Raw genomic sequence first — 26,953 nt, 5'->3', positions numbered from 1 at the left:
CCAGGGCTGTATCAATGCCAGAAGTGGGCCACATTTGCTTGCTATCTGGATAGGATGAACCCAGTGGAACATCGAGCAGCTAAAGAGACAAATATTTAGCTTCTGAAGTTGATGGAGACCAAATAATGAGCTAAAAATAACATGAAGTTGTACAAGATGGACCGAAACACTGGCTGTTTGCCAGCAGACGATGGGACAGTCACGCTCATGCTACACAGCGAGGTGTGCAGAGGTGTAACAGTGGGACATGGTTCACCCTCCACACTTGAATATGAATGCACAACATTTGTTTTGACCTGTCCTGAAACCAATGTCTGCATCTATATGAAACCCTCCCAGTGTTTCCAGGGGACACCACCCAACAATACATAATCACATCAATGGGAGCCAGGTACAAGCTGCTGATCTTAGCAACGGGTTTGGCTAAAATACGACCAATGGCTTGAACAGATTGTGTCTGAGGCCCAACCTGGGTTTTTTAGGGTTAATAACTGAGAAGATGTCGTAGAGGAATCTCCAACACGCACTCAGAAAGGACGAGGACTGAGGTTAATGAGGAGGGCTTTACGTATGACTGACGTCGCTGTGATCCTGATCAAACTCATTTGTGGTCGAGGCGATAAAGGGCCCGTCATCCTGAAAGTCTTCTCATCAGAGGTTAGACGCTTCTCTGGAGTAACTCCTTTGTTGCACTGTGTGTTACTGTTCATACTATTTTCCTTCACCAAATCTCCATACTGATCCCAAAAATAACTTTTTTTGGTCAGATGCTCAACATCAAGTACAGTTCCAGCTTCATTTAAATCATTAAGACGTCTGTGGCCTTCTATGCAGATATAAAGGGAAAGAGAGAGAGAGAGGAGGCAAACATCCTCTCCATTCAAATTAGACCAGGTCTAAAGCTTCCATACTAAGGACTGAGAGTATAATGAGATGATGATCAGAAAGTAAGTCAGAGTTAGACAGGGCTCAAATAGCTTAGCTCAGGAGTTATGGGAATAGAGGAAGGTTTGCTAACTCAGAGGACTCATGGGGACACTGTTTTGAGGACAATGATGGACAGAGAGCACAGGTGGACTGAATGAGGCGTCCGTCTATGTTAAGCTGGAAAAACCTTCCCTTAACAGAGGTGGTGGACTCAGACATCATCTTTCTAACACATACAAGGCAGCTTCCATCCATTCACAGGAAGTTCCACTCCACGTCACATGTGACCCACTGAGCTCCTCCACCACATATAAACCATGTTTCCCCACCAAACACTTAGAACTGATGAAGCTGCTGAGGAGCAGAGACGCTCTACAGGTCCAGACGCCTAAACCTCCTGAGTGAAGACGACCTGGATGGCTGAGAATCTTCATCGACTTCAGTGATCCTGACATTAAAAGTCATGCAACAGTGGTGTAGTTTATCAATAACCTTTCATTAGCTGCTATCTTCATGTCATAAAAGTGGAGCTCATTCGTGAACAATCTAAAAGCCAGTTGAACAGGCTTATTGATAACTTCCAGGTTAGGCTAAAAACACTGATTCCAGACAGCAGAATGCAGCAGCTAGCATTAGCTTGACAGCTCTGTAGAGAACGAGTTATGAATAATCGACTACATCACAAGAAGTTTCCAGGACGCTCTGCTCGTCTTTTGTCATCATCACTATCACAACATTGGAAAATAAAAGTGGAGTATAATGACCACACAGCTTTGGCCACAGGTAGAGTCAGGCCTTCCTCACTCCTCCTCCTCCTCCTCAGTCCCTCACATATGATCCATTTTCTAATTTGAGTTTGCACAAACTGAAAGCCACTCAAACTTCTGCTGTAACACATAAAAAAAAGAACATACTCCTGTAATGCTCAAATAATCCAGTACCCACAATGCTTTGCAGGGCATCCAGGGAACACAGTGAACATTTCTCTTCCACACTGAAGCCTGCTCACTGCTGGCAGCACTTTTGTACTTTTTATATTAGGATTACATTCCTGCAGCACTTACAAACTTCACTTACCAGCCCAGAGACCAGCATGTGTATGTCTTTTATAACATACTTATTTTGGATTAAAGTGTGTGTGTGTGTGTGTGTGTGTATTCCCACTGGGAGTGTGCTGATGGCACACACAGACACTCAGTGATGAGTTTATGGAGACCCTATCGCACTTAATGGTGTTTGCATTAATCTCCTGAGACATCACCATAACATTCTTCCAGGCCGTGGTGCGTCTGCAGCGCCACACTCCTGAGTTTTCACTGACCTTATCGCACACTTTAAGGCTCCTTTTTTTTGTTTGTTTAAGTGGTCTCAAAAACGGACAGTCTGACATCTCAAACGCAAAACACCCAGTAGGGGATTATGGGCATTACGTAACGCAATTTACGGAAAACCCCACGGGCCAATTAACGGATAACCATATATTTTGTAACAATTTCCAGTAATCTGGCCGCCTTGCATAACGCCATGCGGGGCCTGCTGGAGATGCGCACGGCGAGGAGCAGATGCGCATGCAGGCTGGCGTTATTGGTAATGGATTGTAAACACGGGCTGCCTCTATATAGGCCTCGGCTGCCTCCGATATTATTCTGATGGAGAAGAGCCACCTTCTCTCTCATCCCCGCCACCTGCAGAATGCGCAAGTCTATAACAGCCCACTGCAGCCCCGTGGCCTCTTGATTTATTGCACTGCACAAAAACAAGATAGCAGTGGTGCTTTAGCACAAATCTTTTGCACACATATGTATGCACTGACAGCACTTTGTGTGTGGGTATATATATTTATATATAAAAAACAGAGAGAGGCACGTAAGAATATATGCAGAGTGGCCTGTAGGCTGAAATCACACAGCAGAGATGAAGATGCACAGCAGAGAAGGTGCTTACCTCCAGCGTTCGGATCTCTTTCTGTGTCAAGTCGTTGGATGTGGCACATTTGGTCCGTAAACCCTCCAAACTAGAAATGCTTATGTCTATCATATTTTGCACCAACTCGCACTGCTGCAAGGCTTTCTGCAAACTAAGATGCTGCTCCTCGCTTTTTGTCATCTCCTCGTTCATAGTTTAGCCAGCAGTGGATGTTATATTTCCCTTTGCAAATAAAAATAAAATAAAAATAAAAAAAACAAGAGGAAAAAATACTGAATAAGAATTCAGAAAAGAAACGTGGAGAAGCCCACGGAGCAGAGCGACCTGCAAAACGCCATTAAAACGAGATGTTGTGGGTTTTTAGAGACGAGCTTTGAGCCGTGAGAGAGTCGACTCCATTGCAACAACACTCCTCGTAGTTCCTGCTGTTTCATCAAGGTGTCTCTGGTTGGAGGCTAAATCAAACACAATATGAAGATATACCGAGCGGGACTACACGGTTTGCCACAGCATCCATTGGGTGCCCCCCCTCCCTTCGTTTCAAATGGATGTGTTAAAAAAAAGAGAAGCGCATCCTGACGCGGACGGATCGGTGGGGGGAAGCCTGCTGCTGCTGTTTTTTTTTTTTTTTTTTTTTTTTTTTAAAGGTGCTGATGTGTGGATTGGATGCAGGTACTCCCTGTCTCCCTTGGCAGCAGCTGCATCCCGGTCCGCTCCCACCACACCGACATGTTTCCTGTCAATCAAACCCACAGCAACAGCATCGCATCGCCCAGGCAGGCAGGCAGGCACCGCCGTGAGGGGCCGCTCTCGCGAGATTACAGGCGAGTGCAGTGGGCTTCAGGTCTCTCTCTGGGCCTGGATGAGGAGAACACCCCCCACACACCACCCCACAAGTTTGTAGTGATGGATGGGGGGGGGGGGGGGGCTCTGTACAATTATCAGTCCCATTATTTACCTCACACACAGAAACAAAGAGTTCATCTTAGTTTTTAACAAAAATATGTAAAAGTAGTCTCATTATATTAGTGCTCTGGTAATTTGTGACCTTTCAGACCAAATGCAATTCTGACTGAAAAGTGTAAAAGAAGAAAAGAGTTTATTTAGCTTCCTTTAGGCTACTTTAGTGGATGCATTCTGTAATTCTGTCTTTATTTGTGGCAATAACTAAAGCGTATTAACTGCTGATGTGAGCAATATTGGGTGAAATAAGTGGAGCCTAATTGTGTTCTCTAAATTAATATGCATGTACAATGCAATGCACACATACAGAGAGAGAGAGAGCTAAAATTCTATGCAATATCATATGCCAGATCAATAATCTTGGATGATTTGTATTAGGTCACAATCAATAAAACAGCTCGTAGAGGCAAATAAATCGATACTGAGCTGAATCATTTTACTTTACTCAAAGTGCATCATTGATACATGCATGTTTGACTGTTTATATGTATTTTTGACCATTTCTGATCATTCTTTGTGCCATTTTTTGCAGTGTGCTACATGATCACCGAGACCCCGCCCATTGTAGACGAGAACGTGATCCGATTGGTTGTACGCGGTGACGTTTGACGCACGTTTTGTAGTGGAGCGCGGCAATCAACGCCATCAACAGTGCCTGAAACTTTGATAATATTTAACCCAGACAGGCGCTAAATTCACAGTTAACAGGACACATGGCGTCCACAAGTAAAGCAGCGTTACAGAGCAGAAACTTACCATGGTGAGATTAAAGTCCTTCTTTGATTACACATAGTTTAATACGCTTAATGCTAGCTTGGCTAACGTACTTGCTGTGGATTTAAGCTAGCTGCTCTCAGTGCTGTGTTGTTGTCATATGTCTCTGTGCACGGATTTTAGCTGTCCACGTATTTACAAAGACACATAACCGTATTATGAACATTTATTTATTTGTTATAAGGGCTTGTTTTGTTTTCGGGATACTTAAGACCTAATTAATCCATACCTTGTGCTACTTACCCGTCTGTCTCATTGGCACTGCAGCGTCTGACTGCTGTCCTACACGAACTGGACGCCACTGGAAGAAGAAATAAAAAAAAAACGATGCCGAATTCAAGTGACGCAGATTCACTTTAAAGTTGGTCATGTTAGTGTGTAGTTTATACAAAGTTAATTGTTAAGCCCTGTACTCACACTGCAGTGTCAGAAAGCATAAATCTTTTTGTAATTAGAATTATTTATGTATTAAGTGTGTTTTTGGCTTTGTATTCCAGGGTTGAAAAGTACAGACCACAGAAACTTGATGATCTGATCTCACACAAAGATATTCTGAGCACCAGTAAGTATGCGGACTGCTAGACACAGGTACCTGATGTTGTTGCTTTTTCTTCTTTGTTTACTACAGCCAGTGTGTCAGGGCTTTTTAATAATTCATGATTTTGACAACCAGCTTTCAAAGTTGCCCGCATGTGTTGTTTTTCATCTCTTCAGTCCAGAGGTTCATCACTGAGGACAAGCTTCCTCATCTGTTGTTCTACGGCCCCCCTGGCACAGGAAAAACCTCCACCATCCTCGCCTGTGCCAGGCAGCTATACAAGGACAAAGAGTTCAACTCGATGGTGTTGGAGGTACACCACCACTCCATCATTAGATTTTGGTTTGTTATGGTTTTATGGTTTTGGGATGAGACCTCATGATTTGATATTGAATTTTGACTAATCTTGTTTTGTAGCTGAATGCATCAGATGACAGAGGCATTGATGTTGTTCGAGGTCCCATTCTGAGTTTTGCCAGCACCAGGACCATCTTCAAGTAAGACAGAAAATCTGTCACTTCTTTGCAGTAATGAATGGTTTCTTATACTCATTTAATGCCTGTATACATTATGTGTGATTGCTAAAATAATCTGCTGCATTTTCCCTGTTCTCTAGGAAGGGCTTCAAGTTGGTGATACTGGACGAGGCCGATGCCATGACCCAGGATGCCCAGAATGCACTTCGGCGAGGTGAGCCATCTGTTCGCCCAGGCGTTGCCCGCTGTGAGGTGCACGGCTCAATGAGCAGCCAGACAATCGGTGAATGAGAGTGTATCTGCTTGTGAGCCTGGATATTCATTTAAAACACCACTACGGCTACCAAGGTTTAACTGGAACGCTTTCATTTTTGTTTTTTATTTTGGCTTCTGCAGGCACACTCTCTGGCCGTTTCTTACACATTATTTCTGACAGCAAGCAAGAAATATTACTCTGTTATATTAAATGTAAACTTGTCTTAGTTAATTTTTTTATTTTACTTTTTTCTCTTTCATCCCACTCCCTTGCTCGGCATCAGTGATTGAGAAGTTCACGGAGAACACTCGATTCTGTCTCATCTGCAATTACCTCTCTAAGATCATTCCTGCCCTGCAGTCTCGATGCACCAGGTTCCGCTTCGGCCCACTGTCCCCAGACCAGATGATCCCTCGGCTAGAGCACGTTATCGAACAGGAGAGGTGAGAATAATTTACCAGACCTACTGTGATAATGCGAGACATATAAACATGATTGAAAGAGTGTGTTGTTATTTTGCAGTGTTGACATAACTCCAGATGGAATGAAGGCCATTGTGACCTTATCACTGGGCGATATGAGGAGATCACTCAACATATTGCAGGTACGATCCAAACTCGCTGTAATCAATGCGCTCAGCCTGAAGAATGATGTGTTCAAGTACCCTGAGTGTTCTCCGTCTTCTGTGATTACAGAGCACCAGCATGGCGTACTCGAAGGTCACAGAGGAGACGGTATACACCTGCACAGGCCACCCCCTCCGCTCCGACATAGCCAACATCCTTGACTGGTGCCTCAACAAAGACTTCACCGCAGCCTACAAACGTATCCTTCACTTCACAATGTGAAACAAAACGCACGTTAAAGGTAGTTACATCTGTATGTCTGCTGTTTCTTTAACGCCTCCATCACAGAAATCCTTCAGCTGAAGACTTTGAAGGGTTTGGCTCTGCATGATATCCTCACTGAGGTTCATCTGCTCGTACACAGAGGTACCAAAAAGTTCTTTTTTTTAGCCTTTAGAAGGAGTTTAGCTATTGATTAACTGAATTTGTCTTTTTTTATTTTAAAGTGGACTTTCCTCCTGCTATCCGGATTAGTCTGCTCATCAAGTTAGCCGACATAGAGTAAGTATTTTAGACAAAAGTATATTGCAAATAGTCTCTTGTTTATAACACAAAGGGCTTTTGCATCATCTCTGCAGACACCGACTCGCATCAGGAACCAACGAGAGGATCCAGCTGAGCTCCATGGTCGCAGCTTTCCAGGCTGTGAGGGACATCGTGGTCAGCGAGGCCTCCTAGATACCGTAACTGAGAAATATCATCACCTAATGATACCACAATTAAAAATCCTTCTTTGTAGGATTCATCCATTTGTAAGAAACATTCTTGACCATGTCTGCGTTTCATCTGTTTAATAAATCTATTTCCTATACATCCAGTTTTTATTATCTTATTAACATGTGCAAGTACAGTAGTGCATGTTTGTAGAATGATAAACAGAGGAATTAGAAATAGACACATTTGATATGTACAGAATAAATAATTAGCGGTAAAAATGGTGGTATTCAAGTCAATCATGTGAACATGAAGTTTATGCATCGTGTTACAGAAGTAGTGCAAAAAAATTTAATCCTTAGTGTAGGAATGTTGCATCTAAAGTTTATATTAAGAGATGCTTCTGAAAGAATCCTATCAGAAAACAAAAAGGCATTTTAGTCTATTACTGTATAACTTGCTCACTATGTTTATGTGCACAGAATATTCCTGTTTTTGCAGGAAAAAGACAAAGAAGACCGAAGATGTTGTAGTGGCCGCATTAATATTTCACTAGTCAAGTGTTTCATGCTGCTTAAAGGCGTGTTTCAACCAAAAGTTTGAGCTTTTCTCTTGGGAATGCATCTCTACTCCAACCATGATGACTGTAAACAGACATCCCAGATTCAGAATTTGCCGTTTGCACATGTCCCCACATGTCACTTGGAATATTAGTGTGCATGTAAACATACCGATCCATCATCAGTGTGTTAAGTCTCCCACTCCTCTTCGTCTGAAGAGCAGCAGGTCTTGAGGCGTTCGGGAATGTTTCTGTAAGTGAGGTACTCGAGGATTCTCTTGGGGAGGGGCAGCGCCTCGATCTGGTGCGTGGACACAGAGTGGCGCAGGATAGATCGGCACAGGTGGCACAAGCTGGGCACCATCCTGGGCGCCCTCCAGAACCTCACGTGGCCGTCTCTCGTCCTGCCAGGAGCGTGACAGAGACGTCCACACAGTTAGCGGTACAGCCAAGAAGGAACAGCGAGAGCTTCATTAAAATGTGATGATTTTTTATGTACCCTGTGGCGACAACTCCCCCTTCTGGATGGTAGTTGCAGCACAGCCCATTAGACTCTCTGTCTCTTTTGGTCTGCATCACCATCCCTCTCTCTCCTGGCTCCCAGATCCTAAGAGCTCTGCGAACACGTCACACCTGCTTGAAACCACCCGTCCAGAGTGAGAATTAATAACCTCCTGATAAAGTAAAACTCACCTGTCGTCTGTCACGATCGTCAAGTGCAAACCGCTGGGAGAGAACTGTATTGCTGATATTTGGTTTTGCCCGTAATCTTCAAAGTAGTCACTGTGGATTCAAAATTCAACATTATATGCTGAGATGAAAAAAAAACAAAAAACAGGCTGCACAGGATATAAGACACCAGGACATGCTGTCCTTTCAGACTTTCACTTCCTTTCACTTACACCAGTGTGGCCAGCCTCTCTGCTGTGTACGGGTCCCAGAGGTCGATCCACCAGCTGGAGCCGCTGAAGGCCGCGGTGGCGAGCACCGCCCCGTCGGGTGAGAAGTCGCAGGAGGACAGGAGGTACAAGGTCTTCTGGGTGCCTCCTGTCAGGTTCCTGATGAACTTATAAGAGCGGAGGCTCCACAGACACACCATCTAATGGAAGCACAGTCATGTAGGGGTTAATAGCTCACAGTGGGCTTCACTCAACCGCTGTTCCTCAAACAAAAAACATCAACATCACACATGCTGCCCTTTTCAAGTCAAGACAATAAAGAGAAATGGAAGTGATGAGCTTCAGTGGAACTTTTGTAATGAAGATTTATGTGCTCACTCTGTCAAATCTGCCAACAGACGCAATCATGCTGCAGTCAGAGGATACGGAGCAGCAGCTGATCCAGTCTTTATGGCCAGAGAGCACCTGGACCTTTTTACCTGAAACAGAAAAGAAGTCATGAGACCATTTTTTACAGTTTTTTGTTCCGACAGTGCTTAATTAGTTCCTGAAGTGAACGAAAACATGGCTGCTAAACAACAATTAAAGGCTTTTCAGGTTTGAGCAGGAAGCTTGAGGTGCATTCAGGGATGCTCTGACATTTAACATTCCAACAGCTGCAATTCTAAAAAAAAAAGGGTGCAGCTGAAAATATGTAATGTGCCATTAGTAGCTTCATGCAAAGAGACTGGAAAGGATCTGTAATAATCTCCACCCTGAAGGTAAATAACTCCGTCTTCTCTTCTAACTCTTCACCTACAAAACATTATGTCTGCAATGCACTGTGATAAACACTTGACTCTCATTTCAGCGAGGACACAGCTTACAACAAAAAGTGTAAAAACCTTTATGAGCCAGGTCCCAGATCCTCAAAGTTTTGTCCCGAGAAGATGATATGAGGGTGAGTGTCCCGTTCTGAGGGAAGACCAGGTGCCTCACGATGCCTTCATGCCCATGGAGGTCAAAGACTGCGTCCCCTGAAGTTGGGATGAAAGGCAGTTTATGGAGCGTGAGCTCACCACTCAGCCCACATCATCATCCTCATCAGAAATCCAGAGCTCACCTGTCAACACGTTCCAGATTTTGATCACCCCGTTCTCCAGGCCCGTGGCGAGGAGCAGGCTGTTGTTCCCTTTTGACTTGGTTTTGGCTGGACGTGCAGCAGCAGCAGCAGCAGCAGCAGATGATGATTTTGGAGGCCTGGGCCCGAAGGCGAGTCCCCACACAGGGTGACCGCAGCTGAAGCTCTTGTCTCCTCTGTCGGTCTCTGCGTTCTGTGTGTCTCTGTGGAGGCAGCAGCAGGATTTAGCAGATGGCATAAAAGACTCAAATGTGAAGATGGAGCTGGTGATTCAATGATGCTGTGTTTAAGTGCAGTGGGATATTTAGGATCAGAATGACAGTAAATCTAAAACCAAACTGCATATAAAGCAACATGTGCATTACATGTTTTTTTGTGCAGGTGAGGCTTATCTTGATTATTCTCACTCATATATTTGATTTATGACTACACCCTAAAGTCTCTATTGTCTCTGTGTCTATATTGACCCGAAGACCTGAAAAAAACAGGCCTAAGTGACATCACAGGAAAAACAGTCAATATGTAATATATCAAAACAAACACAACATTTCTGCATATTTATTTAATATCTTTTTTATTACATACATGCCAATTTAATGTTTTTGTTTTAATTGATTAGTGTAACATCAACACTTTGAATTTTATTGTAAAAATTAAGATTTAATAAAAACGAAAAATAAAAGTTTTTTTCGTGTCATAAACTGCGCTGTGTGTGTGTGTGTGTGTGTGTGTGTGCGCGTGTGTTCGTCCACCTACTCAGAATCCAAAGGCCAGGCGACCACCCACACGATCCCGTGTCCCATCGACCAGGCGAACCAGGCTCCATCCGGGGAGAAGTCCACGCTCCAGGTCTCACATCCCGCACGCTCCAGCAGGGACGGAGGCCGCCTGGTCTTCAGCTCCAGGAGGAGCGCCGGGTCTGAGGCTGGAGAGGGAGACACGGAATCAATGTTTGACAGATTCATCTTCCTCCCGTGTGTGTGTGTGTGTGTGTGTGTGTGTGTGTGTGTGTGTGTGTGTGTGTGTGTGTGTGTGTGTGTGTGACGGAGCGTTGCGATGACAACACGGCGGAGCTCCGGATAGAATTCCCAGACTTCAGGACTTACATGTCGCCTGCAGCTCCGCGCTGTTTTCCATGGAGCACATCGTTCCCTTCTTCACATTCTCCGCTGACTTCCGGCTTTCTTCTCGGCTGTTTGACCGCCGCCGTCCATCTACACGCACCTCGGAGACACACACGTCCGTCCGTCCCTGAGATAAAGCCGTCCAACGTCCAGCTGACTTCCTGTTGTCTGTCTGCGTGCAGTGTGTTGCTCAACGTGATCACGTTTTCCACTTATTACCTAACGTCTGCGGGCCACGCCCCCTCCGTGGGATTATCGGTCCTGGTCACGTGTCTAATGTCACACCCTAGAGGTGATGTTATTAAAAATAAAATACCGATGACGTCACAGAGGATTTTTATATTCCTGTCTTTTTTTTTACATCTAATTTTATACTGAGGCAGCAACAAAGACCTATCATATCCTAAAAACAAGCTCGTTACCCATAGAAAAGGATGAAGGCCACTGAAAAGTACATTATAAAAAATGGCTTTTTTTCTTAGAACTACCTTGAATAAAATAGTAAATAAATATTTTTCCGTACCCATTTGACTTTAAATTTCTCACATATTTTCCTCATTGATTTGGCCCTGATCAGTTTTTTGTCCATAATTTGTGTCCATCAAACAAATAATAAAGTCTTCAGTGCTGTTTTAAACAGCATCAATTATTCACAGCTGAACATATGCTTTAGGTTCTATGTTGGTCCATGAATTATTCATGCTTTGGAACTTTTACTAAATAATTTACTATTAATCAGAATTCTGTCAAAAAAACATTTATTCTGTTAAAGTCTTTTTCATCTTCAAATTAAATTGTTTGTTTGTCTGATCAACAGTTAAAAACTGAGAATATTTAATTTACTGTAACACAAGCATCAAAGTGTGGATTGGATAATAGCCTGTATGCTATAGAAACAACCTGACATCTTATGTAATGTTCCAGGTTTTAACCTGGTTTCACATGTGTGAGTCTGACTCCTTCTATCCTGGGACATTCAGAGGAAAGATATGTACTGTAAGCCAATAATTACATCACTTTAAACAGCATTTACTGCATGAAACACATCGAAAGTCTGTACAAACAAATTATAGAAATAAACTTACAAAAATTAAAAAAACAACAACAAAAAAAAAACAAATGGACAGATACAGATTTTTTTACATTTTTCTTCCACCGATTCTGTTCACATTCTCATTGGGAGTATCTAAAATGACATTTATCTAAAAATACCCAGCACCTAAAACGAGACAAGATCCTCTGGCTCGTCTGTCTGTACAGTGTCCTCCTGCTGCTGCGCGCTGCTGTCAGCAGTTTCGGCCTCCTCGTGATCACCTGGATGAAAAAAGGGCAGTTTGTTTTAAAGCGCTGTTCAATCAGTGAACAGTGAACTCCATGTAAATGAGCATGATGAGGTCATACTTGATGGGATCCGGTGTATCTGGACGAGTGTTGTGTGGTGACCGTTGGTTATCGGAGGCAGCTGTGGCACGGCGTCCTGAAAGATCTGTTCATCGTCTGACTCCACCAGGCTCAGCACGTCTCCTCTGTCGTCCTCCAATTGCCTGAAGAGCAGAAATATTATAACAGGCAGACAGGCAAGATGTGGTCCTTGACCACTAGTGGAGCTATGTTGCTGAGTTTTATTACTGAATCTCCATCTGTATAATCTCCATTTTGGATTTTATAGCCAGACGGGTTGGCTGCAGTTCCTCCAGTGGCCACTTGAGGGTGGCTCCAAAAGCGGGTATATATTTGATGACTTTTTAAGGTTCAAAGTTTTCAATATTTAAACAGGTGAAAATTTAGGTGAAAGATGGCTGCCATCACAAATCGCTAGCTATCTGCCTCAGCCTAGAACTGGGTGGGGAGCCCCCTGCTGGACATTAGAAAGAATGCAATAGCTTTACATGCACCACAAATCCTCACAACAAAACAGAAACGTTCACAGGGACCTCGACGTGCTAACAATGATCAAACACCTAAAGACTTAAAGGTGCAAGCGATGATGATTGGGTTCTTGCACCCCTTGTGGTCCGCGGGAGCCACTGCAGTCTCAAGTACAAACGGTAGAGGGTGCTGTTGAGATGCCTTTCACTATATAAATAATTACATCATTGTGTTAAGAGCTTATGCTTATTATTAACCACGTGAGGTCTGGTCAGGGTTGCACAAACTATAAAGGATTTACAACAGTTTGTGGTGATAAATGACACACCTTAGGTAAAGTCACAAGATGTTAATAAAAAATAAAAGTGTGTCCTTGCAGGTCCATCACCCTTTAATGTCCACTGGACACAGAGTATTTGCATGTCTGTATTTTGCATGCACTGTCAAGCTGATTTGTTTTATTTGCATGCAAAAGTAGCAGTGAGGTGAGCAGTGAAGATAAATATTAACATGGATTTACATAAACAAATTTTCAAATTAATGCATTTTAACTTTTGACCAAATCACGGTGCGCTACTCCTGTATACTAAGAGCTAATAGACTGATTGAGTTGCAGGGATACTGATAAAATAAAAATGTAATAAACTACAAAACATTTAGAACTTGCAGCAATTGGGTGAATTGGGTGTGAGCGTGCAGTGTGTATTATATAAGTAAATATGAGATACTCACCCAAATCCTCCTGAAACAGAAATAAACACAAATGTTGAAATCAGTTGGTGCATTTTAATAATTAAGCTGTGAAAATGTGCATTATGTGAAGTAAAGAATAAACACCCACCCAGGCAAATGCGGTGCCGGTTGGAGTAAATGGTTTTAGCTACGATCACAGCCGATCCCACGATCAGCGCGGCTATAAAGATGCCGATGATGGCTCCCGTGTACGCAGAGGAGGCTGCTGCTGAAGACATGGAGCAGAATGGTGAAGCAGAAGAGAAAAAGGGTGGAGCAGCAGGTTGATCAGCATTCCAGAGGTGAAGTCGACACCTGTGGTGACTGGTTTACAACTGCAGCAAGCAAGAACTTCCATGCTCTGATGTCAACTGAAAAAATGCACCAACTCACTCTTCACGGTGAGGTAGACCTCCAGCTCACTGACAGCCAGCGGGTTCTCGCTGCGGCAGAAGTAGACGCCTTCGTCGTCCTTGCTGACGTTGACGATGGTCAGCTTGAGGACGGGGCCTTCCACGGACAGGATGTACTTTGATCCGGGCACGATGGCGTCCTGCTGCAGCCCTTTTCTCCACGTGGTGTTGGCGGGGGGGGTGGACGCGGCCTCGGTGCAGCTTAGAGTTACATCGGTCGCCACCAGAGCTGCGGTCAGCGGCTCGCCTTCAGGGAACGGAGGCTCTGAGAGAGAGAGAGAGAGAGAGAGAGAGAGACACCAAAAGTCACTAGTCTGAAAATATGATGATGTGCATTCCATCGACTGATATGCTGAAGGAAGTGATGCGGTGTCAGCTGAGAACTAACTAATAAAATGAAGAAAGAAAAGCGTGATAACTTCATTTATCTGGGTTTAAAGTGCTTATTTTTACAAAAACTACACATGAAACAAGATTAAGAAAAAATTGAAATACCAACAAATATGAGTCGTATAAAAACATGTTCGGAGTCTGTCAGACAACCGCCAAAAGAAGAGCGATAATAAGACTTTTGCGTCATCTCATTGTTTGACCAGGGCTTTTATGCAATGGTTACCTTTGCACCACAGCATGACTCACTAACTGTGTAACCACCAACCCTGTCTCTCTGACCGTGTGTGTGTATTCGTGGATTTAAACGAGTACATGACAAACACATTAACCTGAAAATTACAATGAAGTTTATACAGACAAACACTACAGAGGAAGGACGGCAGTGAGAGCTTTGTACATTACTCATTCAGCCCTCATCTGCCTATGACACATGTTTTCTCACATACCTCACATGGTTTCAGTTTGCATCAGTTTCACTGGGATGCGAACAAGCTAACCTTCCTCGGTAACCAAACTCTGACCTGAATTTTTAAAATATTTTCAGTCATGTTTCCTGGAAAGAAATTGTGTAATGTGTCCCTGATTTTGGCTTTAAGTCAAGACAAGAAATTTTTTGACCATATCTGACATGTGACTACAAATGATAGATTATTTTTTGATTGTTTAAGGGGGTGACCGAGCCTGACATGGGGTGAAATGACCCTTTAAATTACTGTGAGGTCAGTTCTATTAGAGCAGGCTAACATCATGAACTCCTTCCACAGCAAGCATAAAAAATTCAGCGGCTGCAGGTCTCAGGATTGTGTTGTCATCACAACGAGCTTACTGAGCGTAAAGGAACACGACTTCTCTTTCCCGGGGTCAAGCAGCTGGTGCTGCGCCATGCACTTCACCGTCTGCCCGTCGGACAGCAGGGAGCGGTTCAGCGTCATCGACAGGCTGTCCGTCACCTGGAACAGACCGTGGTCCCCCCAGCGCAGCCCCGGCATGGGGTACACTCCATGCCAGGTGCAGGTGAACTGAACGTGAGTGGAGTCCGACACAGGCGCCCACATACAATCAGGGTGTCGGTCTGGAACATCTAAAGAGAACAAAAACAATATGAACATAATGAAAATTAAACGGACTTTACTACATCCGCAGATACTCACAGTAGACCAGCAGCTCTGTGCTCTTATTGGCCGTCTCATGAGAGACGGTGTTTTCAGCCCTGCAGCTGTAAACTCCTTGATCCCCAGGCTGAACGTTCTCTATCCTGAAGTCCAGCCAGGATCCAGAGGCGGACACCAGTGAGTCGTTGCTGGATGAGGCACCTCTGAAGGCCCAGGTCAGCCGCTGAGACGGGTAGGAGGAGGCAGAGCAGTTAAAGGAGACCAAGGAGCCTTTCTTTGTGTAAAGCGTCCCGTTGGAGAGTGTGGTGGTTGAAGTAATGGATGTAGACACACTTTCTGGTCCACCTGAAACAAAAACATGCAGCACACCTTAATTATTATGTAACAGAAGACTATTTATTTTGCCTTTTTAAGGAAAAGAGAAATCCAACATGGAAGTGCCAAAAACTGCAGCTCAACAGGTGGCCACTGGAGGCTTCCTCCAAAAGTGAGTCAATCCCCTAAACCTCCACATTAAACACTCATCTTTATTATACTAACAATCACATTTCCCCCTGACCTATGATTGAACTAGGGTTTTGCTGGATACAGGCTCAGCTAAGAACTTTCTATGTTTCTGTGACATCATGGAAGGTTCGTCCTCCATCTTTATTTATAATATGGCAACTTTTGGGCATGTGCAGTCTTGTTATTTAAGTAGCTTGTGTGCATCAGTGGCTCGAATTTCGAAATCACTATATATGGCCCTATACAGTGCCTCCACCATTTTGTAGTGCTGTCCGAAAACTTATAGACCCCATATAGGGCCCTCAATGTATCCCACAATGCATCTTGAAAAGTAGTGTCCATCCGATGGTCACTACTTTTACCGATTTGTCCCATCATGCATTACGCAGACCAGCAAAAAAAAAAAACAGAAACGGAAGTTACGTCACCTGTCTTATAAATATAACAATGGTTTAAAGAATGTAGCATGACTGGTTGTGTTTGTTTTATTCATGTTTTGCCATAAAACATTTATTGAGCTATAACGGCACAAATTATAACTGCTAGTTTGTTTAGCCGGCAGAGATCGGCTCGTTTAATTCACGACAGCAATGACGTCATTAACGGCAACAGAAAATGATGGAGGTAGTGTCCGTAATGTCTAAAAATGCTTTCACAATGAGTTCACTGTATGGCGCCCTACACTGAACTCCCTATATGGTGAGTAGGGAGTGATGTTTGTTTATCATTATATCAAAATAGTTTAATTTTTTTTAGTCATCATGTGACCTTTGTGTTGGGTTGAAGAACCAGTTTGTGTCTTATGGGAAAAATGTTTCCAGGAATTCCCCCATTAACCTCCATCAGCCACCATCAGCCTCCATCAGCCCGGACATGCCAGATTCCACTTACTGGTCACTTGAAGCAGCACACGTGCCTGGAAGGTGTGGTTGCCTGGCAGCGTGGCGTTGCACAGGTAGCTGCCCTCATCTCCAGGCATCACCCCTCTGATGTTCAGACTCCCGTCATGCAGCACGGCGAGGCGCCGTTCGGCGGGAGCGGGGCCGCCGCGGCCGCCGCCTCCAACAACGACCTCTCGTTCATTTTTCATCCATGTCGTTAAGGACGGTGTTACATTACCGGCTGTGTAACACGGAAGTAGAGCGATGTCGCCCGGTGCGGCTTTCAGGGTCGTTTCGGTGGAGCCATCAGTCGAAACTGCCGCTTTAACAAGAAATGGACAAAAAAAAAATAATCATAAATCACCTGACTCACCTGTCTGTCCGCCATGTTTAAACGTTACTTTAACTCACCTGTCGCACATAAACACAGGTGAAGAAGCGCTGCCACAATCCTCATGATAACTTTCCTACATCGCCTTCAGAAGTGAGTGAACAAAAGGGCTACCGGTCCAAACCTGTCTGACGAGTCCACCTGTGGGAGCCTGTCTGTGACACGCAGCGACACACTGCGGGGCGGCAGTCCGCCCATTATAGCCCCACAGTCAGTAAACACGCTACTGTGACAGCGCAGGTATGCAGCGTGACATTTTCAGGTGGAATATTCTTATGCTGCTGCTGCACATTTGACAACTTGCTTTGTTTACAACAGCGTGCGGGGCCCGGAAACCTGGATACGAGTTAACCACACCCTGAACTCACCTCCTTAAAGAGACAGTACCACATTTTTCTCACCCTGGAAGTGCAATCAGCTGATAAATGATCAGTTTGTTTGACTTCTACATGGTTAGCTTAGTTATAAACAATAAATAAGCACATATATTGATTGATGACTATATTGGTTATCACCTTTAATGAGTATATCTGTGGATGCTCTCATTCATCCAGGTCATAGTCATTTCCAAGAGTTTAAATCGAGGCAACTGGACTCAAGGATCCTGCAAGATCCATCCACAGAGGTCCTGAACACACAAAACTCAGATTCCCAACCAGAAAAGTAACAGAACTGAAGAAGCCACTTGGGGGAGTGGTGCAACGTCTTCAAAAAACAACCCTTGAGTCCAGTTGCCTCGATTTAAACTCTTGGAAATCACCTTCAATGAGGGATTTTTACCCAGTTGTCAAACATTTGCCATTACCGTGCATCACCGTGTGGTACGGCAACTCTACCGCCATGCACCACAAATGCCTGCAGAGAGTGGTTAAGACTGTGTCTAAGATCACCAGGACACCACCTCTGCCCTCTCTGCAGAGCATCTACCAGTGTAGAGTCCACAGGAGAGCTGCCTCCATCATCAAGGACCCCACCCACCCCCCAACAAGGTCTGTTCACTCTCCTCCCCTCAGGCCGGAGGTACAGGAGTGTGAAGTGCTGGACCAGCAGACTCAGGAACTCTGTCTTCCCCTCCGCCATCGGACTCCTCAACAGCTGACAGGAGTCAGCAACAATTTAACAATGGACTGTACCCTGCACATACACCCTGACATGTTTACATGCAGTAACAGTAACTGCAATATTGTTTATCTATTTATTTCTTTATGCACCTTAATATCCAATCCAATAACTGCACATGTACAATTGTTTACCTGTTTACCTCCTTCATTCTCTGCTCAATTTGCACAGCAGCTGATGTAGCACACATGCACATTTATATGTATATAGCTTCATTCACTTTCATAGTTTATATTTTGTGTACTTATTTGCATCTTTTTGCTCTTGAAATTGCTCTTTTGCAAATTATTCTATTATTCTATTTTATTCAGTGTGAGCAGCAAAGTAAGAATTTCATTGCACAGGGAAACCAGTTTCTATACTGTGCATATGACAATAAAGGCTTTGAATTTAAATTTGAATTTGAATGCACGAAGAGTCTTTTAATACATCTTAATACAAAGAGGAATAAAACAGGCGTCCATTGTTTCAGGGCTCAGTAATGGGTTCTAAAACAGGCCTGTCTGAAAACAGAAAGTGTGTTAATGGAGCATGTGAGCTGGAGGAGGGACGAGCTGGGGACGGATGGTGTGATTGACACATATTTTGACGAACCACAGCCCATGTTTCAGTGTGCATGCATCGCCCCCTGGTGGTGGTTTGCAGGTAGCGCTGTTTGTGCCATTCATGTGTAGTCAGACGACTGGGAAAAACCGCTTTCAACACAGCGCGTACATATATACAAGGGCTAATCTGTAAATTAATTTAGCTCACAAGTGGCGTGGTGTGTAAACTAATAAAGGACTATCACTGTGTAGCACAACTCGTTCCCTAGCATTATGTAAAACGGGTTTCAAATTAAGCATCACCATTGACTATTAACGAAAGCTCACATATTTATATAAAAACCACCAGACGTGAAAAATTGACAGGTTACAAAAACTTTAAACACATATCGCTACTTTAGTTTGTCTAAATCGTATTAAAATGTACATATTTTGAACTAAGATGATTCACCTTCTCCGTTAAAGTTGTAGGACCTTAACTAGTTCCCATATTTTCCGGTGGTGCCTGAACGCATCACTTTTGGTAGTGTGTCTGCAAGCAACGGTTCAGACAGCAGCGCATGCAGATAGACTGTAGCGTAAAATGCCCGTGGATCTGAGTCAGTGGACCGGGGCTCTCGCCCTGCAAGAGGTCGAGGAGAAGCCCACACAGCCTCTGACTATTAAATACGGCTCCGTGGAAATCGACGAGCTCGGCAAAGTGCTCACTCCCACACAGGTTGGTCAGCTAAGCTAACAACTCAGCTAACTGCAGCGTCGTCTGTGGGTGTTAGCTTAAAAAGCTACACTTTACGCGCCCCGTTAGAAACTATTTCTCCACATAAGCGTGTTATTTTAATTGAATATGTTGCAGCAGCGTGTTAGAAATGTTTGCCAACAATGAATTGGGTTACATAATACCTCCTCCAGCATGTCTGCAGCTGTATTAGATGGAGAACAGCGCCTCCAAAATTTAGTGCGTCAACTTTGAATGGCTGTGTGCCCTGCAGCTCCAGCGGCCAGCTGGAGCTGCAGGGCACACAGCCATTCAAAGTTGACGCACTAAATTTTGATTTTGTTTTAACATTGATTCGCAGGTGCAGAATCGACCCACCTGCATTGAGTGGGATGGATGTGACTCCAGTAAACTGTACACCTTGGCTCTGACTGACCCCGACGCCCCCAGCAGGAAGGACCCCAAATTCAGGTACAAGGAGCTTTTGTGCCTGAAATCAGTGGAAGAATCTCTTTAATTTTCCCCAGATTAAATTTAGAATTCCAATGAAAACATTTGCGTCTTCTGTCTCTGAAGGGAGTGGCACCACTTTCTGGTGGTCAATATGAAAGGCAATGATGTGTCCTCTGGTTGCGTCATGTCAGACTACGTGGGATCTGGTCCCCCCAAAGGAACAGGTAAGACACAAGAGATGCACCATAAGGGGGATGAGATGTTTTTTTGCAAACTACCCTCACCTTCCTCCCCTTTTCTCAGGTCTCCACAGGTACGTGTGGCTGGTGTATGAGCAGCCCGGCAGCATCTCCTGCTCCGAGTCCGTACTCACCAACCGGTCCGGAGATGGCCGTGGCAAGTTCAAGATCCAGAGCTTTAGGCAGAAATACAAACTGGGAGCCCCGGAGGCAGGAACCTGCTACCAGGCTGAGTGGGACGACTACGTCCCCAAACTCTATGAGCAGCTGGCTGGAAAGTAAAAAAAGAGACTTTGAGTGTAGAGCATTCAGCACTATGAATTCCCATTGATTACTATAGGGATTTCCTGCACTAACAAAGAAACCCCAACAGTATAAAGCACTATGAGGTGTGCCACCGAAAAGTATTTTGTTTTCCCACTGTTGCCTTCCCAAAATAACATCACCTGTAAATTGATCTGCAATAAATCCTTTGAACATGGTCATGTCCCTTTTCATCATACAGCTCTCATGATTGAGCCAGAAGGATGAGATATATTTAACAACTCATTTACAGAAAGTAGAGCAGCTACGATGAACTTTACTCTTTTTTTTTATATCCAACAGACCCGCACTGACCTTTGTTCTTACTTACAACTTTCATTTTTGTAGCGTGGCCACACTTTGGTTTCACCACTTCTGCAATATTAAATTGAGAATGTGTCACACACAGTAGAGCAGGCTGGAGTGTGACTACAAACAATATTTAAAAAATCAGTGATTATAACACAATATTTGTTTGTGTGATGAGCACTTTATTTACAAATATAATTAAAAGCTCTGACAGATTCATGCTTTCTTTTAACCTGGAAAAAAAAATTAAAGTGCATGCAATAATAAAGCATCATACTGGTCTGGTTTATAAGAAAACACACAGCTCGAGAGCTGTGTAAAGCAAAAGGGAAAGAACAAAAAAAAAAAAAAATCAAATGAAAGTCCCATTGATAGATGACTTAACCTCAAATACTATCTGAGGAGGAAGGGAGGGGGGGGTAAGAAAAAAAAGCGCCTTTTAAAAATTCTTCTTTTGATTTCAGTGACAGTTAAAATACAATACGAAAATAAGTAAAAGCTCTCCATAAATCCTTCTATACACAAAGTACAAGTCCCCCTTTGCCCTCCCCCCCCAATGAAGCCCTTTTGTGCTAGCTGGGAGTTCACATCTCACATGTATTATTTTTCACATTGGCTGCACAGTGCAGAGAAATCAGTACGATACACACATGTCGAGTACCATGAATCACCCACCCTTCAGTAATTCACCTGAAGGAATCACCTTTACAATTATATTATATAAGCGTACTTGTAGGTACGTTGTGATATTTGTGTCACAAAGTTATCAAATTTTGTCCTAAAAATGTCCAGATGAATAAATACCAAGATGAACAGCTGCAGGAGGATCAGTCGTTTGATTTATCGCTTTGAGAATTGTTTTTTTTTCTTCTTTTTTTTTGTTTTGCATTGAAGCTAACAAAGAAACTAAATCATCTCTGGTAAAGTGTGGAGCGATTTGCGCTCATCAAAGTGCCCTCATTTTTCTCTCCCCTCCTTCTCTCGGCTTCCACTTTTAGTCACACCGAAGGTGTCGTCATTGCACGAGAAACAAGAAACACTGTGACTATGTTATCATTATTCTTACAAAAACATGACAACTACAGGGAGTTATCCAGCATATTTTTTTGTCATCTTGTGTGACACCACGAGAGGCGAGGAGGGGGGGGGGGGGGGGGGGGGGGGGGGGGTTAAGTTGTTTTTTTTAGATGGGGACAGGAGGGGGAGGGGGGGATGGGGGGGGGGGGCACTCAAACCTGCCATGGAACCTGTCTGACCAGCCCGGGTAAACACACCAGACCTGATACTGGATTATTTTAATGCGTCTGTGTGTTTTTGGGCGTCGGCGGCAGTGTACGCCTGCACGACTGTCAGATCAGGTCAGGCCAAAGGAGAGGAGGGGTGTTCTGAGGCAGACGGATGCCTGCGGTGGGGTGGGGACTACAAGAGAGACGGCGGCGACGGCGTTATCGACGGCGGTCCCCCTCATCTGTAGTCATCCTTGGGAAAGTCCAAGGTCCCCAGGTTGCCGAAGCCCAACCGCAAGCTTTCCATGTCGAACGTGTCGATCTCCCGCTCCTGGCGCTCCAGCAGGTGTTTGATCCGGTCGGTTCGCTCCTTCTGAAGGGAAACCAGCTCCTCTTCAATCTGCAAGAGACACAGATGAACAGTTGTAGATCAGCTCTCATTACAGGCTGATTTCAGTGTTTAGAGATTGCTCCATTATGCATGTTCCAGTAAAGACATGACAGTGAAGTTGGATGTGCAGCTGACACAATAGGCATTATTTTCCCATTTAAGAAAAGCAGAGCAGATGATGAAGCAGGTAAAAGATCAATTACACTGCAGTCACACTCTAAACCCAGAGGACTGCAGCAACATTATCATTTATTTCCATCACCATCCCTGAGAATGTATTACTGGGTTTAATGTCACATCACTTGTCTCTCAACGTGATTGATAAGAAGAGGAGTTATGCAGCTCGTGGAGTTCAGATCTCAGTATATATGCAGAAAGTTTGAAGTCAATAACGTTTGTGTGGTTCCCTACAGACCACTACCTCCTCCACAGGAAGAAGTGTGATGTCAACACTTGTTTCTGGACGTCCAAGACGATGTCTACAAAGCATGTGTCCCAAGACTGTGGAACTATGTGTGTCAATAGCCTCCATATTTCTTTTAAATACACCCCAACAAAAAACATATGCTTTCTTCTGTAAATGTCGGTGTGAAGCTTTCTTTCATCACTAACAGAGTCATGCTGTCGCCCTTAGAAATGCTGTGTTACTGCAGAGCTGTTAAATCCTCACTGAATACAATTAATGACAGACACACACCTCAGTCTGCATTGTTTTGCAGAGTGTGATAAGTTACAGCAGTGGCAGGCGTTGCGTCTCGTGCATTTTTCAGCCACACACACACACACACACACACACACCCACACACATCCACAGGTGCAGACAAAGCACTGCATGGCGCAATACGGCAATCTGGTCGACTACTGAGCATGCACAGAAAACTCTTCACTCTGACCATGAACCAAACCGGAGGACAATAGTGCTTCAGAAACTATGACATCATTCTGGTAACCAGCTTGCAGATCTGGATGCGGCCAGAAGATGGCAACAGACCACCATAGCTTGATGCAAGCTGCACTGGACCCGGCAGAACTGGATCAGGGCGGCATTTCAAATGTTTCCTTTGTTGTCGGAATGCTGTCTACTAGACTGTAGCGATGACGTCGGTCACTTTGGAAGGAGGAGGAGTACCGATCCGATCACATGTCCCTGGTGGACTAAATAGTCACACTAAAAGTGACACGTCTCCATCAGGAATATCTTGTAACCAAAGACTGATAAAACTGTCCCCCTTATGTTGAATAACAACAAAGCCGAGCAGCTGCTGCAGGTGTTTCATTACATTAGAGAAGCTGTGAGCATTATAGACTGGACTTATTCAATAACAGAGAAACAGGCCACGCTGTATTAATAAATTAAAAAATGATGATGAAAATTTTGTAATAAGAGAACAAGAGTGATGTCTACGGATTTCAGCAGCGTTAGCAGCATGTGGGAGAGAAATGGTTGTCTGCACCCTGCAGGAAGGCATGCCACTGTCATCCCCACCTGTGGTGAAGGAAATCTGTGTGTGTGTGTCTGTGTGAACTTGTGATTGTCTGCGTGCGTGAGTCGCCTTTCATGCCGGCGCTGCCTGCTGACGACACGGATGCTAATGTGAACCCACTTAAGCGGGCTAGTTGTATTTCAACATGTTAGCGCTGCTTGTTTGTGTTTGTGCACATACGTCAGATGTTGAAGCTCATTGTATAATACGCTGCAGGAGTTGGATGTTGAAATGTTATTCTGAACCGTAAAGTTTATCTGACAATGACACACACAAGACTCCTGGCGTTTATAGGATTTCTGGTGCCATTATTCAGACTTCACCCTTTCACCGGAGTCCTGTGTTTCAGGAGTTTTTATGTAATCAGGCCCTGAAATGTTCATCAATAATTTTTTTTAGATTAGATTTAAATTGTGCTGATGTGATGGCAAAAAAGTTTTATTTGTGTAGTAGACATTAAATTATCTTTTAAATATTTGAGTAAGTTATGGTACAGCTGAAGTGGGTCCAAAAGATTTTTCTACATATTCAAGATCACAAAGTTTTGGGGGAAACTGCCTGCTGCAAAGACATGTACACATCAAATAGTCTTTCCCAAAGGAGTTTAGTGTTGCGAAACAAAAAAAGGTTAGGTTGCCTCTCAAGTTGGCTCAACAACGGGTACACCAGGTAACCTTTGAATAATACATTTAACAAATAGTTTATATATATATATTTTCCTCTCCGTAGCAGCTGCTAACTGTCAGAAATGCATTTTTTCCTTTGTACTCTTTCTTATGTTCTGAAAGCATGCTGAAAAAAAACAGCTGTCTTTGAAGTAAAAGCAAATTTAACTAGGTGAATTTAACATATTGTAAATTATTGAGGGAATTTTTAGTTTGTTTTTACACCTTAATCCTCCCTGAAAATACAGACAAATGAGGAAATAAAATGTTCTACAGGGGAGTAAATCAGCCGCTTGTACGGCTGCTTTTAAAAAAAAAAGTAAAATGCTTCTTTCACTACACCTTTTGTTCCAGGTGAGCCCGGCGCAGCGACACCTTCTGCTCCAGCTTCTGCTGCTCGCGCTCGTGCTGCGCCTCGGTCTGCATCTTGATCTTGCTCTGGTAGGCATTGAGCAGCTCCATCTCCTGCTGCAGCTGCTGCCTCAGGGCCTGGCACTCGGCTTCCTGGGCCTCGTCCAGACGCAGCTGACACGACCGACCATGGACCGCAACAGGGGGAGAGGGAGGTACAAAAGAGACAGGGAGATGTTGAAGGGGGGGTACACAGACAAGAAACATAGAAGGAGAGAAAGGAGGAGGAGGAGGGGATGGGAATGGAAGGAAGGGCAACAGGGACAGACAGGACACGCAAAGACAGTTGAAAGGAAGGGGAGGAGTAAAGGTTGACATGAAGGGAGACAGTAAAACAGGATGAGACGAGGGAAAAATGTGAAAGCATGAGCAACAAGTGATGGGAAAGGCCTCTTAATCTGAATAATTATTGCCTAGATAAAAATGTCTCTTTATTTACCGCCTGTGAGGCCATCATCTCGTTGATGCTCTGCTCATATTGCTCAGCCAGGATGGCCAGCTTGCGTGTCTGCTCATCCTTCAAGGCCTTGAGCACCGTCTTGTGCTCAGCCTTGGGCGTAACTTCCATCTGGTGGTGGCGAAGGGCCTTGTACTGCTTGGTCTGCACCTTGCATGTGTCCTGGAACTGCTTCTTGATCTGAAGCTCCAAAGCCTGTCAGCGAAATAGACAGAAAAACAGCAACACTGAGAAGAGGCAGTTATTAAATCTATTGTTCTTAACATTATGGCAGATTGAAGGTCTAACCCGGGCACGGGCAATAATCAGTTCCAATCTCAAAAAAAAAGAAGGAACATTCAGATGTGACATATTTTGTATTCTTACGCCATTTTTTCAAATTAATTTGTTACATTCGTGTTGCATCACGAGACGTTGCTCATTTCTTGCGCCATCTCAGAGGTGGATCCCAGATGTCTTTTCAAAGGCAGCCCCATTTTTTTTTAAATGACAGAAACAAAAGGGCTTGCTGCATTTCAAGCACCTGTACTCTCACAACGCGTTATGCCAACTCACTTTCAGATTCTTGGGCTGCTGCCGGAGCTCAAGCACATGCTTGCGGTGGAGTTCGCGCTCTCGTCTGTTGTTGTACTCGATCTGGTTCTCTAGCTCGGTCTGGTGCTGCAGGCGGATTAGGTCCATGCGCAGCTTCTGTAGGGTCTTCAGTTGCCTCTGCTCCAGCTCCTGCGTGGACTCATCGTGGCGGATCAACATGGCGTGCTCCATCTCTTTCTGGGTCTTCTTTTTGTTCAGCTCCTGGGTGACATTCACATCGGTCACTTGTACAAATCAATTTTCCTGCTTGTTTGTTTTGTTTTGAGTGCAGTTATCAATGTCATGTTTATATAAAAAAAAATCAATAAACATGACAAATTCAATCTTTAGACATTTCCTAAGTGGTGTGTTTTCCCACAGAAAGAATGTGGACAAACTAATACCAGATTTACAGCTTTTCAGATTACGGCTTGTTTTGCTCTGTAATAATCTTCTTATAGTTCATAAGAAACATCTCACAGATCTAAAGAACAATGGGTGTAATTATTACAGACTCATGTTGGGCCTTAATGAAAAAAAAACCAACAACAGGTAAAAACAGGGCCTTTCCTTTACATTCAAAATCACAATGCTTATATCTCCCACACCTCTCTGATCTGTTCCTGCTCCAGGTCGTGCCTCTTAATCATGACTTTGCGCTTGAAGGCGCGGCAGTTCCTGTCGTAGAAGACCCTCTGCTGGGCCAGGAGGTGGGCCTCCTCCTCGGCCTGGGAATGTTGCATGTTTTCCTTGTGCTTGGAAAGACGCTCCTGCTTCTCCTTCTTAGGTGTGCTGTGGTCTTCATTCATCTCCTGTAATGTGTGGAGAGGAATAAAATAAGAAAACTGTGGTTGCAGGAACAGGACAGAGAGATAGATACAGGGGTTTTGTATTGGGGTGTGTGTGTAAAAAGAACAGGGTGT

General features: G+C 44.1%; 6 protein-coding genes across 13 annotated transcripts in view; 2 read left to right on the top strand and 4 right to left on the bottom strand.

Moving 5' to 3' along the window:
• Window positions 1-3,045, bottom strand: part of ksr2 (kinase suppressor of ras 2) — a 72,692-nt gene extending 69,647 nt beyond the window's left edge. Inside the window, exon 1 of the mRNA XM_028414573.1 lies at window positions 2,872-3,045. Within this exon, the coding sequence (XP_028270374.1) occupies window positions 2,872-3,045 (174 nt within the window). The remainder of the gene's footprint in view (window positions 1-2,871) is intronic.
• Window positions 3,046-4,431: 1,386 nt separating this feature from the next.
• rfc5 (replication factor C (activator 1) 5) lies at window positions 4,432-7,297 on the top strand. Its single transcript, XM_028414992.1, has 11 exons — window positions 4,432-4,576; window positions 5,088-5,152; window positions 5,305-5,441; window positions 5,546-5,625; window positions 5,745-5,818; window positions 6,144-6,303; window positions 6,383-6,464; window positions 6,556-6,685; window positions 6,775-6,852; window positions 6,933-6,987; window positions 7,065-7,297. Exons 1-11 carry the CDS (start codon window positions 4,530-4,532, stop codon window positions 7,162-7,164), a joined length of 1,008 nt encoding a protein of 335 aa, XP_028270793.1. The 5' UTR covers window positions 4,432-4,529; the 3' UTR covers window positions 7,165-7,297.
• On the bottom strand, window positions 7,263-11,038 carry wsb2 (WD repeat and SOCS box containing 2). Of its 2 annotated transcripts, XM_028414991.1 has the most exons (10): window positions 10,825-11,038; window positions 10,475-10,643; window positions 9,701-9,921; window positions 9,483-9,614; window positions 8,977-9,077; window positions 8,602-8,798; window positions 8,393-8,482; window positions 8,199-8,315; window positions 7,872-8,103; window positions 7,263-7,784 (listed from the first exon to the last, which is right to left on the bottom strand). In XM_028414991.1, exons 1-9 carry the CDS (start codon window positions 10,862-10,864, stop codon window positions 7,890-7,892), a joined length of 1,281 nt encoding a protein of 426 aa, XP_028270792.1. In that variant the 5' UTR covers window positions 10,865-11,038; the 3' UTR covers window positions 7,263-7,784; window positions 7,872-7,889. The 2 variants fall into 2 exon arrangements, with proteins under 2 accessions (XP_028270792.1, XP_028270791.1); XM_028414990.1 differs by having other exon boundaries at window positions 7,263-8,103.
• Window positions 11,039-11,583: 545 nt separating this feature from the next.
• vsig10 (V-set and immunoglobulin domain containing 10) lies at window positions 11,584-17,456 on the bottom strand. 3 transcript variants are annotated; one of them, XM_028415260.1, is made up of 9 exons: window positions 17,161-17,456; window positions 16,760-17,071; window positions 15,401-15,706; window positions 15,076-15,330; window positions 13,837-14,121; window positions 13,553-13,672; window positions 13,444-13,453; window positions 12,244-12,386; window positions 11,584-12,156 (listed from the first exon to the last, which is right to left on the bottom strand). In XM_028415260.1, the coding sequence occupies exons 1-9, from the start codon at window positions 17,204-17,206 to the stop codon at window positions 12,062-12,064; spliced, it is 1,572 nt and encodes a 523-aa protein (XP_028271061.1). In that variant the 5' UTR covers window positions 17,207-17,456; the 3' UTR covers window positions 11,584-12,061. The 3 variants fall into 3 exon arrangements, with proteins under 3 accessions (XP_028271061.1, XP_028271062.1, XP_028271063.1); XM_028415261.1 differs by having other exon boundaries at window positions 13,553-13,669; XM_028415262.1 differs by having other exon boundaries at window positions 13,444-13,455; window positions 13,552-13,666.
• Window positions 17,457-19,318: 1,862 nt separating this feature from the next.
• On the top strand, window positions 19,319-20,693 carry pebp1 (phosphatidylethanolamine binding protein 1). The gene is made up of 4 exons (XM_028413743.1): window positions 19,319-19,522; window positions 19,881-19,990; window positions 20,096-20,196; window positions 20,276-20,693. The coding sequence occupies exons 1-4, from the start codon at window positions 19,388-19,390 to the stop codon at window positions 20,491-20,493; spliced, it is 564 nt and encodes a 187-aa protein (XP_028269544.1). The 5' UTR covers window positions 19,319-19,387; the 3' UTR covers window positions 20,494-20,693.
• Window positions 20,694-21,081: 388 nt separating this feature from the next.
• taok3a (TAO kinase 3a) overlaps window positions 21,082-26,953 on the bottom strand; it is a 48,211-nt gene continuing 42,339 nt past the window's right edge. For all 5 annotated transcript variants that reach the window (XM_028413742.1, XM_028413738.1, XM_028413740.1 and 2 more), the window contains 5 exons: window positions 26,639-26,842; window positions 26,013-26,252; window positions 25,440-25,652; window positions 24,932-25,114; window positions 21,082-22,449 (listed from right to left, as the gene is read on the bottom strand). In XM_028413742.1, coding sequence (XP_028269543.1) covers window positions 22,288-22,449; window positions 24,932-25,114; window positions 25,440-25,652; window positions 26,013-26,252; window positions 26,639-26,842 — 1,002 coding nt within the window. In that variant the 3' untranslated portion in view covers window positions 21,082-22,287. The remainder of the gene's footprint in view (window positions 22,450-24,931; window positions 25,115-25,439; window positions 25,653-26,012; window positions 26,253-26,638; window positions 26,843-26,953) is intronic.

This window comes from Parambassis ranga, chromosome 9 (assembly GCF_900634625.1).
Source record: "Parambassis ranga chromosome 9, fParRan2.1, whole genome shotgun sequence".
NCBI classification, from domain to species: Eukaryota; Metazoa; Chordata; class Actinopteri; family Ambassidae; genus Parambassis; species Parambassis ranga.
Note: the sequence above shows the minus strand (reverse complement) of the source record. Positions and strands in the feature narration are given on the sequence as shown.

Excerpts from the sequence above, each read along its gene's own strand:
- wsb2 (XM_028414990.1), bottom strand. The coding sequence starts at position 10,864 with ATGTGCTCCATGGAAAACAGCGCGGAGCTGCAGGCGACAT. Across the intron at positions 10,644-10,824 it reads CGCGGAGCTGCAGGCGACAT|CCTCAGACCCGGCGCTCCTC; the intron begins GTAAGTCCTGAA and ends CTCCCTCTCCAG. Across the intron at positions 9,078-9,482 it reads CTGGGACCTGGCTCATAAAG|GTAAAAAGGTCCAGGTGCTC; the intron begins GTTTTTACACTT and ends TTTCTGTTTCAG.
- pebp1 (XM_028413743.1), top strand. The coding sequence starts at position 19,388 with ATGCCCGTGGATCTGAGTCAGTGGACCGGGGCTCTCGCCCTGCAAGAG. Across the intron at positions 19,991-20,095 it reads AGGAAGGACCCCAAATTCAG|GGAGTGGCACCACTTTCTGG; the intron begins GTACAAGGAGCT and ends CTGTCTCTGAAG. Across the intron at positions 20,197-20,275 it reads TGGTCCCCCCAAAGGAACAG|GTCTCCACAGGTACGTGTGG; the intron begins GTAAGACACAAG and ends CCCTTTTCTCAG.
- rfc5 (XM_028414992.1), top strand. The coding sequence starts at position 4,530 with ATGGCGTCCACAAGTAAAGCAGCGTTACAGAGCAGAAACTTACCATG. Across the intron at positions 4,577-5,087 it reads CAGAGCAGAAACTTACCATG|GGTTGAAAAGTACAGACCAC; the intron begins GTGAGATTAAAG and ends TTTGTATTCCAG. Across the intron at positions 5,442-5,545 it reads TCAACTCGATGGTGTTGGAG|CTGAATGCATCAGATGACAG; the intron begins GTACACCACCAC and ends CTTGTTTTGTAG.
- vsig10 (XM_028415260.1), bottom strand. The coding sequence starts at position 17,206 with ATGAGGATTGTGGCAGCGCTTCTTCACCTGTGTTTATGTGCGACAG. Across the intron at positions 17,072-17,160 it reads CCTGTGTTTATGTGCGACAG|CGGCAGTTTCGACTGATGGC; the intron begins GTGAGTTAAAGT and ends TTCTTGTTAAAG. Across the intron at positions 13,673-13,836 it reads GGTCTACCTCACCGTGAAGA|CAGCAGCCTCCTCTGCGTAC; the intron begins GTGAGTTGGTGC and ends CCATGTCTTCAG.